The 17,385-nt window shown below is 41.2% G+C and overlaps 1 protein-coding gene across 5 annotated transcripts in view; it reads right to left on the reverse strand.

Moving 5' to 3' along the window:
- ephb6 (eph receptor B6) overlaps positions 1–17,385 on the reverse strand; it is a 53,442-nt gene extending 36,057 nt beyond the window's left edge. Inside the window, exons 1-2 of one of the 5 annotated variants that reach the window (XM_034697206.1) lie at positions 17,356–17,385; positions 728–792 (exon numbers count right to left, since the gene is read on the reverse strand). In XM_034697206.1, coding sequence (XP_034553097.1) covers positions 728–792; positions 17,356–17,377 — 87 coding nt within the window. In that variant the 5' untranslated portion in view covers positions 17,378–17,385. Of the gene's footprint in view, positions 1–727; positions 793–15,723; positions 16,001–17,193 lie in introns of those variants that run through there. The other 4 variants (XM_034697207.1, XM_034697205.1, XM_034697203.1 and 1 more) reach the window with 4 other exon arrangements.

Genomic DNA, 17,385 nt, shown 5'->3' on the forward strand with positions numbered 1-17,385 from the left:
TAATTAACAATTTAATGTCAGTAGCTTCTTAAAAATATGGATTCTGCAGGTCTTGTATTCTGTACCGTTAAAAATAAATAAATAAACTGGGTTTGTAATGTTGGTTGAGCAAAAAAAAAAAAGGATAGGCATCAATTTGGGCTCCAGAAACTGGCGATGAGCATTGCATGGGCACATGGACGGGGATGGCTCAGCAGTAGAGTTGGTCGTCTTTCAATCAGAAAGTTGGTTTCCATCCCAGCCTCTGCAATCCTCATGTCAAAATGTCCTTGGGCAAGACACTGAGCCCCAAATTGCTCCTGATGGCACAGCCAGCGTTTTTTTGAATGCATACAAATGGAACTAGCTAACACTGGTGGTCACTATGTAAAGCATCCTCTGTCATCAGTGTTTGAATGTGGTGTGAGGGGTGAATGTGAATGTTTTTTACTATTTCACACTGTTTTCTGACATCTTATAGACAAAACTATTGATCAAGCAAGTAATGAGTAGTTGATAAAAAAAATGTGTAGCCTCATAATAGAGATAATTACAGTTTCTGTAATGTGTCTTTGTTCTTGTTTTTATCCCCATTAGAGTTGACCACAAAGCCCAACAAAAAATGTGACATTTACCTTTTACCTTAAACCATGTGGAACAACATGTGTGCAGCATATTTGATTGGCCTCCCAACGAGCCAGCTTTAAAGTTCTGACAGCTGGGAAGCACATTGAGTTCAGACACTCACCCCTGTGTCTGGATAGGTGGTCCAGCCCAGCTCTGAGGTAGACTCTGTTGTGTCCAGCAGCATCACTGACAGAGGAGGAAGCAGAGAGAACAAGACGGTGAGTCAAGACAGACAAACAAAGATGAGCTGCTTTTCAGTTAAACGTTATTGATCCCTGCTAAAGATTTTAAACATGAAAGAAGTGAGTGGTGTAAATGAAAAGTGACTGTGAAAGAGAATTTCTAATCATGAGACACTCTCTCAAGGCTTCAATCACAGACTCAGTCTGTGAGGCTATCAAGAACTAAAACAGCTCTTGAAGCTAGGATGCACTTTGTGAAGTAGGAGCTTTAACAATCAAATCCCCGTGTTAAACACCACACGTTGGAAAATGGTCCACTGCTGGTGGAACAGGTCCAGGTTTTGTCCACATTTCTCTTTGATTTTTTCCCCCAATGAAATAAAATGAGGGAGGGCTCCAGCTGTGTGCATCTGTCAAACCCAATTACCCACTCTGAGTCATGATGCATTTTGGCAGAAGTTTCTAGTTTTGGAAAAAAAATCAAACTGATTGACCTGATGGGGCACTGTGATTAAAGGTCAAATTTTTCTAACTTTAAAAGGCCATAACAGTCACTGTCACATGTTGTCCAAACTCAGCAAGCTGATGTGTGTTGCATTTTGGCACAAAGAGAAGCTTCTTCGTGATGCGTCCAGTGTTGGCTTCACTTTTGTTTTGGCTTTTAACACACACATTTACTCATTTCCAATGATGTGGAGTAAAAGCCCTGGGACAGTCTATGACTTTAATGATGGAGTGTTGTTGCGCATAATTTGCTTTTAGGTTTAAGTGCTCTAAAAAGCAAGCTGGCAAAGTAACACACACACACATAGACACACAAGTAGGGTGACTTTAATCCTGAGTGCTGCGTGCTGACACATGGCAGCTTCCCACACAAAAAATTGAAGCCCTTGAATTTTCCATTAGTATTCCAAAACGGTGGTGGCTGCTGCTCCTTCCTTCAGTCTGGCACATTTTTGTGTTCGTTTCTGTTGAGAAGACACACTTTGAATGCAGGCCAAAGTTTTCTGCGCACACAGTGGTGACACAAACATACAACTTCAGGTTTAGGATGCTTGCACAGATGGAGCTGTGACAGAAAAATACACACTGCCTGATTTCATCAAACACAGCACTAAACACCAAAAGGGCTTTAGGCACACATGCATACAGACATCCGCCTTTGTTTACTAAAATAAATAATTCCTCTCATTTTTGTCATACAATTTTTATACCCCCGTTTTCATTTCATGTCACACAATACTTCACTGGAGAGAAGAGGCTCTTTTCTCTCTCTGACAACTGCACAAAGAGCGACAGAGATATATTACCCACACAGTCATCACACACACAGGAGGATTGGATTTGAAAAGGTACCCTGTCTCACCAGTGACCAGGCTCATTTTTTATTTCACAGGTGCAGGCCTGTGCACACAGCCACCAAATCCCTCTGTCAGTCTCAAATTGAACAAATAATAAGAAACTGATATCATTCATGGCTTGTGACATGAATTCAACCTCAGTTCCCTGTTCTCTGACTGCACTGTAAACAGATTTTTTTAAGGATTATACTCACAGATGGAGTCCCTGCAAATCTTCCTCCAATCCTTCGTTTCCCTCTTTTTCAACCCCCTCCCTTCTCCTCCCCTCCTGTCCGGTCTGTCTATCTGTTTTCACCCACTTCCCTGTCTCTATGTCAATCTTACAAAATTCACACATTTTCCATGGAAGTTCTCCAGGACTCGCAGTGATATGAATTGTATCAAGAAAAGGAGCATAAACTGACTGTGACAGCAAAGGATTATGGGCAGCTACCAACATCAGAATAAATAGTTTTTAGTGTGGCGTATGTCTGGACAAGCTGGCGGCTGGAATCTCAGAGCCTATCATGATAAAAATCAGCCACAGTCAGAGGACTAAATCCACCAGGCCAGGATGTCTAAAGCCTTTCAGAAGAATGATGATTTTCCATTAGTGACACACCTTTTCTGTTTTGTTTGATGATGTAACAGAAGACTCACTCAGGCGACAGCTTAATAGGTGAAAAATAGTGCAATCTAACACAACTGTCTTGCAATAAACCCTCAGGAAAGTTTCAATGTTTGGATTTTTGCTGAAACTGTTTGGGAAAAGTTCAACTTACGACCTTTTTGGTAGAAGTGTTCACATACCATTTATTCCTACCCAGTCTGATTCTGGTAGGTACCTAGACTTTAAACCTAGTAAGCCTTTAATACCATATATACAGTTAAGATGGATGACACATCTTCACCTCCCACCATTGTTAAAAAAAAAAATGATGCCAAATAGCTCTGTGTGAGTCTGTGCAGTGCAAATCAGCTTGGTGAGTCAGGTATTGACGGCCTGCACTCTACCTAAACTCTCATTTAACTTATGGAAGTCCAATGGCTCTTCCATTAGTTTTCGTTGAGTCTACTCTCAAAGTTCCTTCTCTGCTCTGCCAGTCTAGTGCACATGGCATCATACCCAAGTGGCAACCTCCGGTCTAAAAATATGAGTCCGATTTGGAAGTGCTAAAAACTGCAGTTCATCGAGGATCCGCTTGAGGCTGGCTCTGGAAGTACCGGAAACCACATACACACTAATTAAAAAAAGTCGATCTTTACAGCAGAAATAAACAAGTTTACAGCCTGGTACAAAAGACGACTATAGTCTGGATAGCTCATTTCTCAATAGGCACACACTGTGAGGGGGGTGAATTTTTTTCTAATGTGGCAATTTCGAAGATGTGGAGATTACGAGTCTTCCAATGAGAGGCACAGCTGACTGCGGGAACACTAGCTGTTGGCTAGGAGGCTCAAACTACGCCTCTTTACGTCACACTCGCTTGACAGCAGCAATATGGCTGCCACCGACGATTGGCCTCAAAACAGCGCTTCAGAAACAGATGGGTGATGTCACGGATACTATGTCCATATTTTATACAGTCTATGGTCATACCCCATTTTTGGAATCAAATAAAAAATATTCTCCAAACAGAACACTTGGACTGAAAATGACCAGGATGAGAACAAATAATTATGACAGGAATCATGTTTAAAAAGAATTTCTTCAACAAGTATTTTGGCCCTAAAATTTGACCTATGTCCTGTCTGTTAACAAGGAGGATGCAGGCTTTATGTTGTGTACTGCAGCCAGGCACCAGGGGGAGCTCCAAGTGTATTGGCTTCACTTTTGGGAAGTTGTTATGTGATCCATCTTTACTGTACGGCCCTGGAACAACCTGCCCCAACATATTCGCTCTGCGGGATCAATTAAGGTTTTTAAATCCTCTCTTAAGACACACCTTTTCTCCCTGGCTTTTAATCAAGGTTGAGTGGACATCTGGCATAATCTTCATTACATTTTAATGAATTTTATTCTATCGGATTTTCTTATATATTTGCACTGTGTTTACGTATTTTGCTAACTTTAAATAACATTACAGCTGCTGCTAGGACCAAGCTTGTTGCTTGTTATTGTCACATGATAATTAGCAGAATCCAGTTGATTTTTTCGGGGGAATAGGTTAAGGTATCAGATTGATGCTTTGACTTGCATACAAGCAGATACCTGATACGGCACTGTAGGCAGGGGGACATGGGAGACTGATACCAATTCCAGTAGTGGTATTATTATCAGTATCTGTATCTGAATAATTAACTTTTGGATGTTGCAGTTTGTGATTATGCATTATTGAGAGAGGCTTTTCAGTAATGTATTCTATGCTTGTTTATATTAAGGGTTGGACATAATATTGGAAACGTGTGTGTGTGTGTAATGACACCAAACCAGCCAACTGATTTCTGCCTCTTGTCAAGAATTGTAGTTGTTAGCAATTTTTCAACATTAAATTTGATATTTTACGCCAATATCTGAAGCAAAAAATGCCACAATTTTGACCTAATTAAGCACAACCTCATTTTTATCACACAAGAACACACAAATTCTGCCAATGTGTCATTCCAAATTCAATTAACCCTCTGCTTCAGGGCACTTTCATGCATAAATAAAATATGAATTATATATAGCCAACTATTTAGACATGAATATTTATACACGTACTATTTAACTTCTTGTCGTGCAGCCTTGGGGGAGCACAGCTCCTCACATCGCCTGTGCTCTCTGCCTGACAAACCTGTACACGGGGATTACATCGAGGGCCGTTCAAAGAGCTTCATGCATGTCTCATTGCATGACATTAGCATGTTAAATAATTTACCACAACATCCTCAGAGAAGAAGAGTTGAGTGGGGAGTTACACACACCTTCCAATGATTAGCTCCATCATGGTTGGATCTTCTATGTGTGTGCTACAAAGTTGGACAAAGGAAAAGGGGACCGGGGATGTTTGTTGCCAGGTCCACTTGGCTTTTAAAAGCTCCTTTATTTAACTCTCAGACGACAGCATCTCTGCTTTTGGTCCATCTATGGGCTCAAGACACTCAAAGTTTGTCCCTGACAGTTTGGAGAAGTGCTGAGTCTGCAATCTGGACCTGAGTGCTGTTAATGCACGCTGTCTCTCACGTCTTCCTGCTCCTCTGTGGTCTTTTATTCACTCTACCCCATACCTTTCCTCCATCCTGTCCCTTGTCCCTCTGTGCGTGTGTGTATTATTTATCTAAAAAGTGACATCTCTGTATGTTGAATAAGGAGATGCTCTGCTCCATTATTGATGCTGGATCTGCTGTTTGTTCAAGAAGAGCTTTGAAACTAAAGGAGGAGACAATACAATGGAAAGGGCAGGACTGTGAAACAGGAATGAGAAGAGGACGATGGTATTGTGTTTGTGCATACAAATGTGCAGCTTTAACCTCCTCTTTCCTCCTGTTATGTGGGTGTAGTAGATGCTCTTTTCTGTTGTGCAGAGGTGACCTGCATTAGTTCCCGGCTGTCCCCTCTACCACTGGAGTATTTCACTTCAGCTGAGTGACCCTCTCTCCACTTTTTCTCTTTGCCTGACACTTTGCCTCTCTGTGTGTCCATGCATGCACAGACACTCCCCAGCGCTAAGTGTAGCACTGTTGTTCATGTCACGCCTCCTTGACGCCAGATGTAGGCTACTTTACCAGGCGATGGAGCCCCCGCTGACACTCAGTAAAGGATTTCTGTGTTAATATTAACGTAAGCTGGAGGGGTGTGAGTGTACGAGCGTGTAATATGCCTTAACACCAAAGCAAATGCAGCTGCAAAGAGCACAAAGAGTCACTGAGCTTACAGGTAACAAAAAGTAACATGCACACACATTTTTTTCAGAAAAATTCCCACAGTGTCGGCAATCGTTTCCAGCAGTGGTCGAGTTGTGTTTTTGTCGTGTCCACCCAAATCCACCCATTCTTTATATGCTCCAGATTCTCCCGCCCACAGACAGTCAGTCAGGGACAGGCCTTCACCAAACCATCATTACAAACAACCACAGCAAGAGAGAGAGTGATACGCCAAGACACAGAGGGAGCAGGAGGGCGGAGGAGTGAAGAAGGAGGGGGATTAACGCGATTCCAGAAATAAGCATGCACATGTCAAAGGGAGTTATCAAAAAATTCTCTGGCGGTGGAGCTGAATGAAAGTGCAGCTGTAAGGAACACAAGTTAAGCCAGGTTGGATGACAGGCAGCAACAGGCACAGGTAGGAGGACACTGAACAGGAACTGACTCTTCTTTGATAACAAGGCGCTCACAAAAAGTAGTGTGGTTGGTGTCTGGAGGGTGGTTCTGAATGACTTCATCTGAAAGGAATAGTTTGACATTTTTTGGGGTGGAAAAACGTATTCACTTTCTTGCAAGGAGTGCTGCTCAGGTTACACTAAAAAGAACTGCTTGTAAGACATTGTCTGCCCTTGTTTTCCTGATCAACTCTACTCAAAGGCTAAAGTAAAAAAGAGTCCAAATGTCATAAAGAGGAGATACAGTTTAAAGCTCTCGAGGGGAACTTTCAAGATGTGTTGATTTGGTGACCCCTGTGGTAAAAGAGCTATGCCTTATCACTTTGCTCATCTTATACTGCACATGCACAAGTAGTGTTTTCTGACAAAAACATCTCATCCTGCTTTCTTTTTAAACATCAAACCCTCAACTTTGAATCTTCTCCTTGAAAAATCTTGTCTCTGCAGCTTGTTGTTAATCACCTAAACTGACTCTTGCTGTCTGGCAGCAATAACAGGCATCATAAATACCTACACAGAATTATAACCAGACTTTTTACTAATCACCCAGCGGTGAAAGAACAAAAGGAGAGAGGAGGAAGAACCATAGAGGAACTAGTGAAGATGTTGAAATGAACAAGGAGTTGGGTGAAAGAGATGTCGACCAAAATGACCTGCAACATGGTATAGGCATTTAGCAGTGTCATGTTGTGTTCACACAACATACAAATAAAGTCATTCTCATGATTGAATGGCATGCAAAGGCAATGTAAAGATGCAATTAGACAAAAAATGTTGTTGGGCTACGTTAATGACACGAATTGTGCAGTGTGAATGGCACAAATGACGCAAATTTGCGATGCTACTCCTAGTGCTGGGCGGTAATTTGATAACGATAATTATCGCGATATAAATCTAAAATATTTTTGATACAAATTTGATATAAATAAACATGTAATTACACACCCCGGTCACTTAAAATGGAGGGGGCGCTAATGAGCCTTAAAACCTAGTTGCCACCCAACATTAGACAGAAGAAGAAGACAGCATTGAACAGCCAATCATATCTCAGGGTGAGAGGTAGGCGGGGCTTAAAGACGTTCGGAGCCAAATGTAAACACAGCTGAAACGAGCACACTGAAGAACACACAAAACCTACCAGCTCAAAGCAGAGTCGTTAGTCTGACACTGTGTCGACTCTACTTTAACTATTAACTTAATACACTTCATTAAATATACTTTCAGGTTGTGGGTAAATGAAGAGCACAGAGACAACTTCTGCTGTGCATTTCTAACACGTTTAATGTCCACCGCCACCGTAGTACACCGAACGACCGTGATGCATTCACTGCACTGTGGGAAAAAATATCACTTTGCCTGTAACCCTTAGTAATCTTAAAGGGGAGAGCACAACTCAAAACAATACTCTACTAAACTGATACACAGTACACAATTTTGATATATTTGTTGTAAATGTAAATCAAATTATGGAAATAACCTCAATCTGAGAAAAAGAAGAATATACAAACTACAACTTCACAAAAATCTAATTTTACACAACAGATCTGCTTCCTGTTAGCACCGTCAGAAATGATGGATTCAAGAAGTTTATCAGAGAACTAAATCCAGATACAAACTAACAAACTGTCTGGTTTCTTCATTTTTCACTCAGGAGCAAAAATCTGCATTTAAATCTAAATGAAATAATGATTTGATATGAATCGTGATAATTATCGATATCAACTGATATGAAATATTTTATCGTGATAACATAATTTTCAATATCGCCCAGCCCTAGCTACTCCCTCAATGCTTATTACTGAGAGCCTACAGTCGGATCTGAGGGATTATTTTTAGCCGCATGAACAAATCATTTTAAAATATTCAGATCATGACTTACAATCACCTTGTTTGTATCTTTAGTTGGTAGGTAACATGCAGGTGATTATGCAAAATGAAAGCCCTTTTGTTTGGATTCTATTTAGCATAACAGCAGGCTCTATGCATTATCTCCAACGTAAAAGTCTCTTTTTCCTTCATATAGAGGTATCAATATTAATTTAAGTCTGGTTCATAAACAGCTAAAAACTGCTCACAGGAGCTTTACAAGATTAGTTGACAAGATTTAGTGGCATTATGTTAAATTTGGCCGGTCTACTCTAGACTCAATGAAAAGTGACCTGCTCCTTCTGTAATTATAGGCTAATTTAAAATTTGCATATACACAATGATTCTTAATTACTTGAGATTATACACTCCTGCCAATGAATACATTTTCCATTCCTGCCAATAGATTCATTTTATCTCCCACATTAAACCTTTAAGTCAAGTCAAGTCAACTTTATTTATATAGCACATTTAAAAAACAACTACAGTTGGCCAAAGTGCTGTACAAGCTTAAAATCAATAAATCAATAAAAAAAAATAGTAATTAAAGAGAACAGATATTGAAAACACAATACAGAACAAGAAAAAAGCCACAATAAATAAAAACAAAAATAAAATGTAGGATGTCTTGCTCAATAGGTATTAAAAGCCAATGTGAAGAGGTGTGTTTTAAGTAGAGATTTAACATTTCTCAAGTGTCTGAGCATGCCTTATATCAGAAGGCAGACTGTTCCACAGTGTGGGAGCAGCCACCACAAAGGCTCGGTCACCTCAAGTTTTGAGCCTCGTTCTCGTTACATCTAAAACCACCTGGTGCGTTGACCTGAGTGCTCTGGCCGGGGCATGTAGGTGCAAACACTCAGACAGATAAGGTGGTGCCAGCCCATGCAAGCTTTTAAAAACCAACAACAAAATCTTAAACTGGATCCTGAAACTGACAGGAAGCCAGTGAAGAGAAGCCAGTACAGGCGTTATGTGATCACGTCGTCTCTTCCCAGTCAGCAGGCGTGCAGCCGCATTCAGAACCTGCTGTAGGCGACTAAGAGATGACTGATCAATACCAACATACAAAGAATTACAATAGTCCAGCCGAGACGTGACAAACATGTGGATAACCTTCTCAAACTCATGAGAAGAAAGATAGGCCTTTACCTTGCCAAGAAGTCTAAGCTGGAAGAAGCTCGCCTTTACTACGGAGCTGATCTGTTTATCAAATCTGAGCTTACTGTCAAAGATGACCCCAAGGTTCCTAACAGAAGGACGAATATATGAGAATAAAATATAAAATACACATGGAGATGGTTTGTCCTGGAATACGTCCATAATGTTGCACTAACTTATAAACAGAATGGTGAGAGAAGTGGTGGTGTAAGAAAATTAAAAATGCAGCTTGAGAAAAGTTCAAACCCAGTTTACTTTCACACCTTTACATGACTGGCTAACCGTGCTGTGAAGTTGGTGTGAAATCAGACTGTTTGTTTTGGAGGGTTACAGGAGCCACAGATCTGAGAGTTGGAAAGGTGTATGGGCGGATTGAGATTCAGGAGCCATTCGATCTTCAATTAGCAGTTCTGATAGAGGATACTGGCATCCTGAGATATGGAGTTCAATACCTCTATCAAAATATGTGGGCTACATGGGAAGCTGCCACCTGCAGCCTGTTAGCTAAGCTGAAAGACTTGTAAGTAACAAAATCTGCTCACCAATCTGCCTACCAGCACCTTTAAAACTCGCAAATTGGCAAACTTCATGTTGTTTGTGTAATCTGTTGTGAACAAAAATGTTAAAAACAACCATTTGCAGAGGGTTATTAAACCTTATTTCTTGACTGAACAAAGATAAAGCATGTTCATTAGTGAGTTTAAAGGTGCTGGTTTGTGGATTTGGCTGCAGAACCAGACTGGCCACAATTTCCGGACTTAATGCTAAGCTAACACTCCTGGCCCAGCCCAGAAATTTAGAGCCGTATCAGTCTTTTTATCTAACTCTGTGCAATAGAGTGTATTCCCCAAAATGTGAAACATTCATTTAGCTTGTTCAGGTATTTCTACACTTTCCACTCCTTTAACCAGAGGAAACGTGATTTTGTAACAGTTCAGACACATTCTGGATGAAAGCTTTAGGTCTAACTGTGCTTGGAATTGTCATGAAAGAAGCAGTCACGCCAATATTTAATGAGACTGACCCAATAAACGTGTTGGCCAAAAATTCTTCTGGAAAAATACTTTTGAACGTGGCCACAGTAGAGCCGTTTGTCCCTGGCTCTACTTAATTGTTCACTGGAGGAAAATAATGTGTGCAGAGTGGAAATACAGAATCAAAGCTCCAAAGCTGCTTCGAAGCAGCAATAAATACAGCGCTCAAAGAAATGTAGACTCACCACCAAAGACCTTGCTGCAAATTCATCCTCACTATCTCCCCCCTCAACAGCCAATTAGGCAGAAGGAATGTAAATCTGAGAGGAGATCAGTTTTCTACACTTTCATGGAGTCATGTCTGAATATTTAAGCCTTCAACAATCAAACTCTCACCCTGTTCAGTCGCTGCCAACACGCAAACTGCAAAGTACAGCTTTAATATGAAACTGAAACCTGCATACTACATTCCTCTGTATCGCAGCAGCCCATACCACGCGTTCATCTTTCACTTATATTGTAGCTCTTACTTATTGCTGTCTGCACAGGCGCATTATCCACAATGCAATCTGCCACAACACTGAATGACTCAAAGCAGAGATTCTTGGCTCTCAGCCGCCGCAGGCCGTCAACCTCTCATATCACAAATGGCAGATATGTGATTCATTTGAGGTAAAGTGGCCTAATGTCATTACTGTGCTCTCAACAGCTACAGAAAATTATCTTGCTTTTGAAATTTAAATGTAAAAAGGCTGCTAAAAATAACTCCTGGTCACAGTTAAGTGTTGTCGTGTCAACGATGGGGATGCTGCCTCTTCCTCTTCCCACAGGAACATTATTCTTCTCTTTCTGCTGCTCCGTGCACTTGCAGGCTGGAGGGCTGGAGTGGGGAGCTTTTCAGGGCTATTAGTGGCATCTATCCTGCTGTGATAAGCACAGCGTTTGTTTTCTTATCACACTTTCACTAATTTATCTTGTCCTGAAAAGGCAGATTATTACACCCAGGATGAGGACAATAATCAGCCTAATTAATACTCAGTTAGAGCCAGACAGCACCGACGGTAGGGAAGATGGCCCACATAACCTTAGAGTGAGGCAACAACAATATGTACAGTGCCCCTGAAGGTGATGATTCTTATGTTGTGTTCACAAATTCTTATCTCTTGCTCAAACAGCCATTTATTCTTATGACAAAAGAAGCTTATTGGGTCTCTTACAGTCACCTTTGTGGTGGTAGTAAAATAAATACATGCTTGAATGCAATTTAGCCAGCTAAACAGCATTGCTACAGCACAGGGATTTATGTTGAAGCTATGATCTAGCTAGCAAAGCATAGTGTGGTGAGCAGCAGTTACTCCACAGCAAATCCAAACCACGACAGAATTGTTTGACATGAAACTCAGGGGTTCTCTCATACTGCACAGATAAATAGTGCCTGTGAAGGTTCTCAGTCATCCAAGTCATGGTAAGACATTCATTTGTCTCCTACATACAATGCTGTTTTGAATTCTCTGTCAATTAAGTAAGACCATACTCACACCAGAGACCATGTGACCCTAACGACTCACAGCTGACCCATCACCCGAACAACTGTCAGGACCTAGGTTAACGATTGTCAGGAGGTACAGAATGTCATAAACTAGACTAACTACCCCACTTAGGACCCTTTGTGACTCCTGGACACACCCACGACTGTTAGTGGCTTATATCTTCGAGCTCTTCCCCAGTCTGGTCAGAACTGAAGAAGCCTTTCGGAGGAGAGGTGAAACGTCTTCAAGAATTTCTACCAGTCCAGTTGCCTTACGGATCAAGCTTTGGACAGATAAATAGGACTTTCATCAAGAAAAAGCAGACTTAAGGTGTTTTAGCTGAGTGAATTCCAAACCGCACCCTTCAACTCTGCCCAGCAGAGGATGCTTATGTTACACTCAATAACAATACTAGTCCTGGTGTAAAAATCTTTAAAATTACTGGCAAATAATGGCAAACAAGACAAAATGATGGAAAGTGGAATCATTACCACAGCTGAGTTTGCAAAGGTTAATAACTTCTGGGCACAAGATAATTAACTTAAGCTAACAAATTGAATATCATCACCTTATGGGACTTCAGGGACTCTATACTATAGATATGTGACAGTACCCTGCTGTGTGAAGACAAAATTGTCTCTGTGACCGATATAACATTGCACATAGATTTATAAGAGACTATCATAGTATATCTGCCAGTATGAGCTGTCGACTTGTTTACAGGAACTCCAGTAAAGGCATCAAACTAGATTTAAGGGATTTGTGATTTCATTGGATTTTTCCAATGTGTCCACCAGAGAGCACATACAGAATGATGTTTCCACCATGAAATATCAAGCTTTATATATATTTCATTCACAATGGTTATGTCAGGAATGACCTCTTCTGATGAGAAGTAAGTTTAGCAATGTGAAAAAACTACATTAAATCTTTCACAAAACTGCTGGTCTAATCTTGAACAATGCTAATTTGGAAGTTTCATATATTTTATGTGAAGTTCAAATATGTTAAGTATAGCTGTCAGATTTATTTAGTGGAGTAAAATTAATAGATTTGTTAATGAGATTGAAGGAGGATATTATACATGTCATACTTAGATCACACTTTCTGCAGTCTGTTTCCTTTATGTCATAATCATGTAGAACATTGTTTTCAAGGATCGACATAAGCTTCACTAAGGATACATGGTTCATTGCTGTATCTGCATAGCTCAGTGAGCATCATTGCAGATCCGTTCATCCATGACAGGAAGCGCTGGAGGGACATCAGGTGTGCCTCCTGCACAGGCCTCAACTTCAGCTGTGTGTTTGATTATCCAATGTGAGCACGCAACCCTCGACAGAGATCCAAAAAAATTGAAGCGAGCCATGTGGTGTCAAATCAACACCGCACATCAACAATGCATGTGGGCGAACTTGTCAAAACTTACAGGCAGCATGTGAGAGTGATGAATCAAACGTCTTGTCACTCACATGCTTTGTAGTCTGTCTGCATGGAAAGAGACAGAGGACTGGCTTTTCTACTCCATATTGCAGGAAGTAAAGGTTGAAAAAAAGACTCTTGTTATAGTTTGTGGTGTAAAAACAGAGAAGAATAGGGACTATTATAGACAGTTGCACAGATCAACCTCAAAAGAAGACACTAAATAATGAAAAGACTGACAGGAAACGCATCAGTTAGCCGGTCGGTCCAGACAAACAAGTCATATATTATGATCAAAGTCGAGGCAGACAACAAATCCCTCCTCAGCCACATAACTAGATGTTTCAATTCATGTGGATTTGTATTGACGTCTATGCTATTGGGTTAATACTGTATTACAGGAGCTCTATTTCAATTACACAAACAGAGTCAGTAGGCCAGTAGCACCGTGCAGCCTCCCTCTCTCCCTCTCTGTCGTTCCGTCTCATCTCAGTCCAGGCCATCTGTTACAAACACAGCTCTAATAATGCGGCATGCGGCCGCATATAAGTTACCTCTGTTATAGGCTATAAATGACACACACACACACGCACACATATACACACATCTTCCTAGTAAACTAAAGCCAAGGGGAGATGAGCGTGAACAGGTGCAGCTTTCTCTGACGTGGTGCAGCCGGATCTTTTAAAAGTAATTGCGTGCTGACTGCTGGAACCCTGAAAAGTGTTGGGGACAGGATGTGGGAGCCTGAGCTATGTATAGGCAGGCGCTAAAGCATGCGTGCACCTATTAGAATATACGTGTGTCTGCACAGTCGCGCACATGACACGCACATGCACATTAAGCCAGCTTGAGTCATCAAATTATCACCAGGTTTCTTAAGTCAAACCTCTCTGATCTAACTGAACACTTCCTAGACGGAGTATTTCTTTCACTCACTTCTTCAGACACATAATGTTTGGGATGTTCTGGTAACGTTTTTTTTTTGCAATACTGATACAATATTTATTACTGGCCAGATCACCTGCCTGATAAAAGTGTGATTCAAAAATAAACATATGTTGGAAAAATTGATTGTTGACATTTTGAAAGTTTTGAATCACATCACACTTTGCTTTAGGGGTGAGTATTGCCAAGAACCTCACGATACGATACGCATCACGATACTTGGGTCACGATACGATAGTATCACGATATATCATGATATCCCAATATTGTGATATATTGTGATATTCTGCAGTTCACTTAGAAAAAATAGGTATGGTGTATACGTAAATCACACAATACTACTCAAAATTGAAAGGACAAATTAAGTCAAAACTATTTGATTGAAAACAGCTTTTCCACTTTATTGTTTTTGAAATACTGAAGTTGTACTTTAGTTCCAACTTGGCTAAAATGTGAATTTTTATTATTACAAAAATATCAATATTAAGAGTTGAAATATTGATGTCATATTGGAGGTCAAAGTATCGCGATATATTGCTGTATCAATATTTCTTCACACCTCTACTTTGCTTGCACAACAACTCTGGTTTTGGACACAGACAGATATTGGTATCAGTAACGATATTGGTACCGATATCGTATCAACTCTAATAATATTTTCACTCATATAGAGAAAGAGTGGAGCGCAGAGCAAAGGAGACACACATTTAAGAGACACTGATAACAGCACTAGATAAGAGAAGGGGGAGGCCGGGGTCTGGCTGTCACATCCATGAGATCATGAGTGACACAGGGGCCAGGGGGGTTGCCAAATAAATAGGCAAAGCGAGATGGGTTATGCAACTTATTATTCATTTGTCTCCGGCCTTATTTCCATATTCTTTTGTTTGAGGGGGCTTGTTAGGCCGCGGCACGCACCTGGCACTTCTAAGCCAACAAAGTCCTGTCTGATGTGCAGAACACAAGCATCAACTCACAGACAGATATACTCATACACAATGCAAAAACACAACAAAACAGACACAAACAAACAAAAACAGGGATGTGTTTTTAAAAGGAAAATGTGGGAATTATTCAGCGAGTTACAAGCTAGAGGTGGAGCCTCAGTATTTAGAACAAATCAGAGTTTTCCAGTTGTTTTTCTGCGGCCTTACGTGTCACAGTTTTACACCTTTTTCAAAGTGCTCAGCATTCCCAAGGAGTCACATTCTTAGAGAGCGATTACAGAAGCATACCAAGAGTCCATCCTTCACTTGTGGACTGTGAGCACATGATGGGATGGGAGCGCTGTGCAAACTCTTCATCCCACTCATACCCACAAACACACGCACACATACACACACACTCACGAAGTCCTAGGGTTTAATGTGAACAGTAAAAAGTTTAGTTCTTACCTTCCTCAGCTGAATTAGGCTGGAAAAACAGACAGAGAGACAGAAAGACACTCCACATCTCCACTACAGAATGACACTGACAGAGAGAGAGGGAGGGAGAGAGCATGAAAGAGGGAGATAGAGTGAGTGTGTGTGAAAGAGCAGGAGAGGGAGGGAGGGAGAGGGGGGTGAGAGAGGGGGTGGAGTCTGTTTGCTCCCTTTATCTGAGAGAGAGAGAAAGAGAGAGAGACGGAGAGAGAGAGAGAGAGGAGGTGGATGAATGAACGGATGAGGGAATGAGAAAAATATTTACAGAGCAGCACATACAACAAGTACACCGCCAGCCAAGAAGTAAACAAAATACTGTTGTCACAGCAACAGGGGAGAGAAAGAAACAAGAAAGAGTGAGAAGAGGAGAGTGGGAGAGAGTTTTTCTTTTTTGATTGAAGAGAAACAAAGAGAAAGAGAGACAGAGAGCGAGGAAGAATCAACATGACAGAGTGACGGAAGGAGAAGGAAAAATTAATAAACAAGTTTGTCTTGTCTCTAAAACAACTGTCTAGACATGCCTGACGACAGCGTCTCCAGCTCTGCTCTAATTCCTCACACTCTTGTCTTGAAGGCCGCCTGGCAGACAAACTATGGCATCCCTCTCATGTCTGGACACCGTGCTAACTTGTATTTCTTCAAGCTGTGGCATGTGAGAGCGCCCAACTTCCTCTTTTCTATCTGCATGATCTCACTGATCTCTACCTTTTATGGGAAAGGGATGTAATTTAAACACATATTTTGGATGCTCTCCATCCTTCATGTGGTTTGAGCTGCCTGAACATCTTAACACCCTTCCTCACCTCCTCCTCCTGTCTCCCCTCGCCCCTCTGTCTCTCAGACACACTCCTTGCCTCACAACATTGCTCATCCAGACAGCATCTCCTCGACACACACACACACACACACGCACGCACGCGCGCGCGCGCGCGCACACACACACACACACACACACACACACGCACACACACACAGAGGACATGAACAGCCCTCTGGTCCGTGCACGCCACTCGCTGTTCAGACCGCAGTACTGCAGCTTGTTGATGGGCTTTCATGCCCCAGTTCACTGCAATGAGGAAGACTTCAGTAGACTCTTGCAGGGAGATGTTGCAGCCTATTGGCTTGGCATAGTTATTAAATGGCCTCATTCCCAGCCAGCCGGGGGCCCTTGTAACCAGGGGTTGAGGTACAGGAGGTGAGGTGAAGAGGGAAATGGGTCCCTCCATCATTAAGAGGGCAATCAAAACTTGTTTAACAGTTTTAGCTTTTGCCAACATAAATGGCATATCCTGTTGGTTTGTATCAGCAATGCTAAAAAATATTCAACAGTAAGACATACGCACAAATTAACCTTTGGTCACTGAGATAAATTAATGAAACTTGAGCAAATAACTACAATCTTAACTCTCAGACAAATAGAGCACTTTGGTAGATGGAACTCACACTTTCTCTTGAACGGTAAATAAACGTGTTATTTCAAAAGGCCACAGATTTTGCTGATTAAGGATATTTTGAATGGCGCCAATTTTGTGCCAAAATGTAAACATATATAGCAAGAAAAAAAAAAAACGAGTTAAAATTGACACTTAATTGGATCAAACCTACCTGGCTTCCTCCATGGCAACATTACACTTC

Source organism: Notolabrus celidotus, chromosome 12 (genome assembly GCF_009762535.1).
Source record: "Notolabrus celidotus isolate fNotCel1 chromosome 12, fNotCel1.pri, whole genome shotgun sequence".
Taxonomy (NCBI): domain Eukaryota; kingdom Metazoa; phylum Chordata; class Actinopteri; order Labriformes; family Labridae; genus Notolabrus; species Notolabrus celidotus.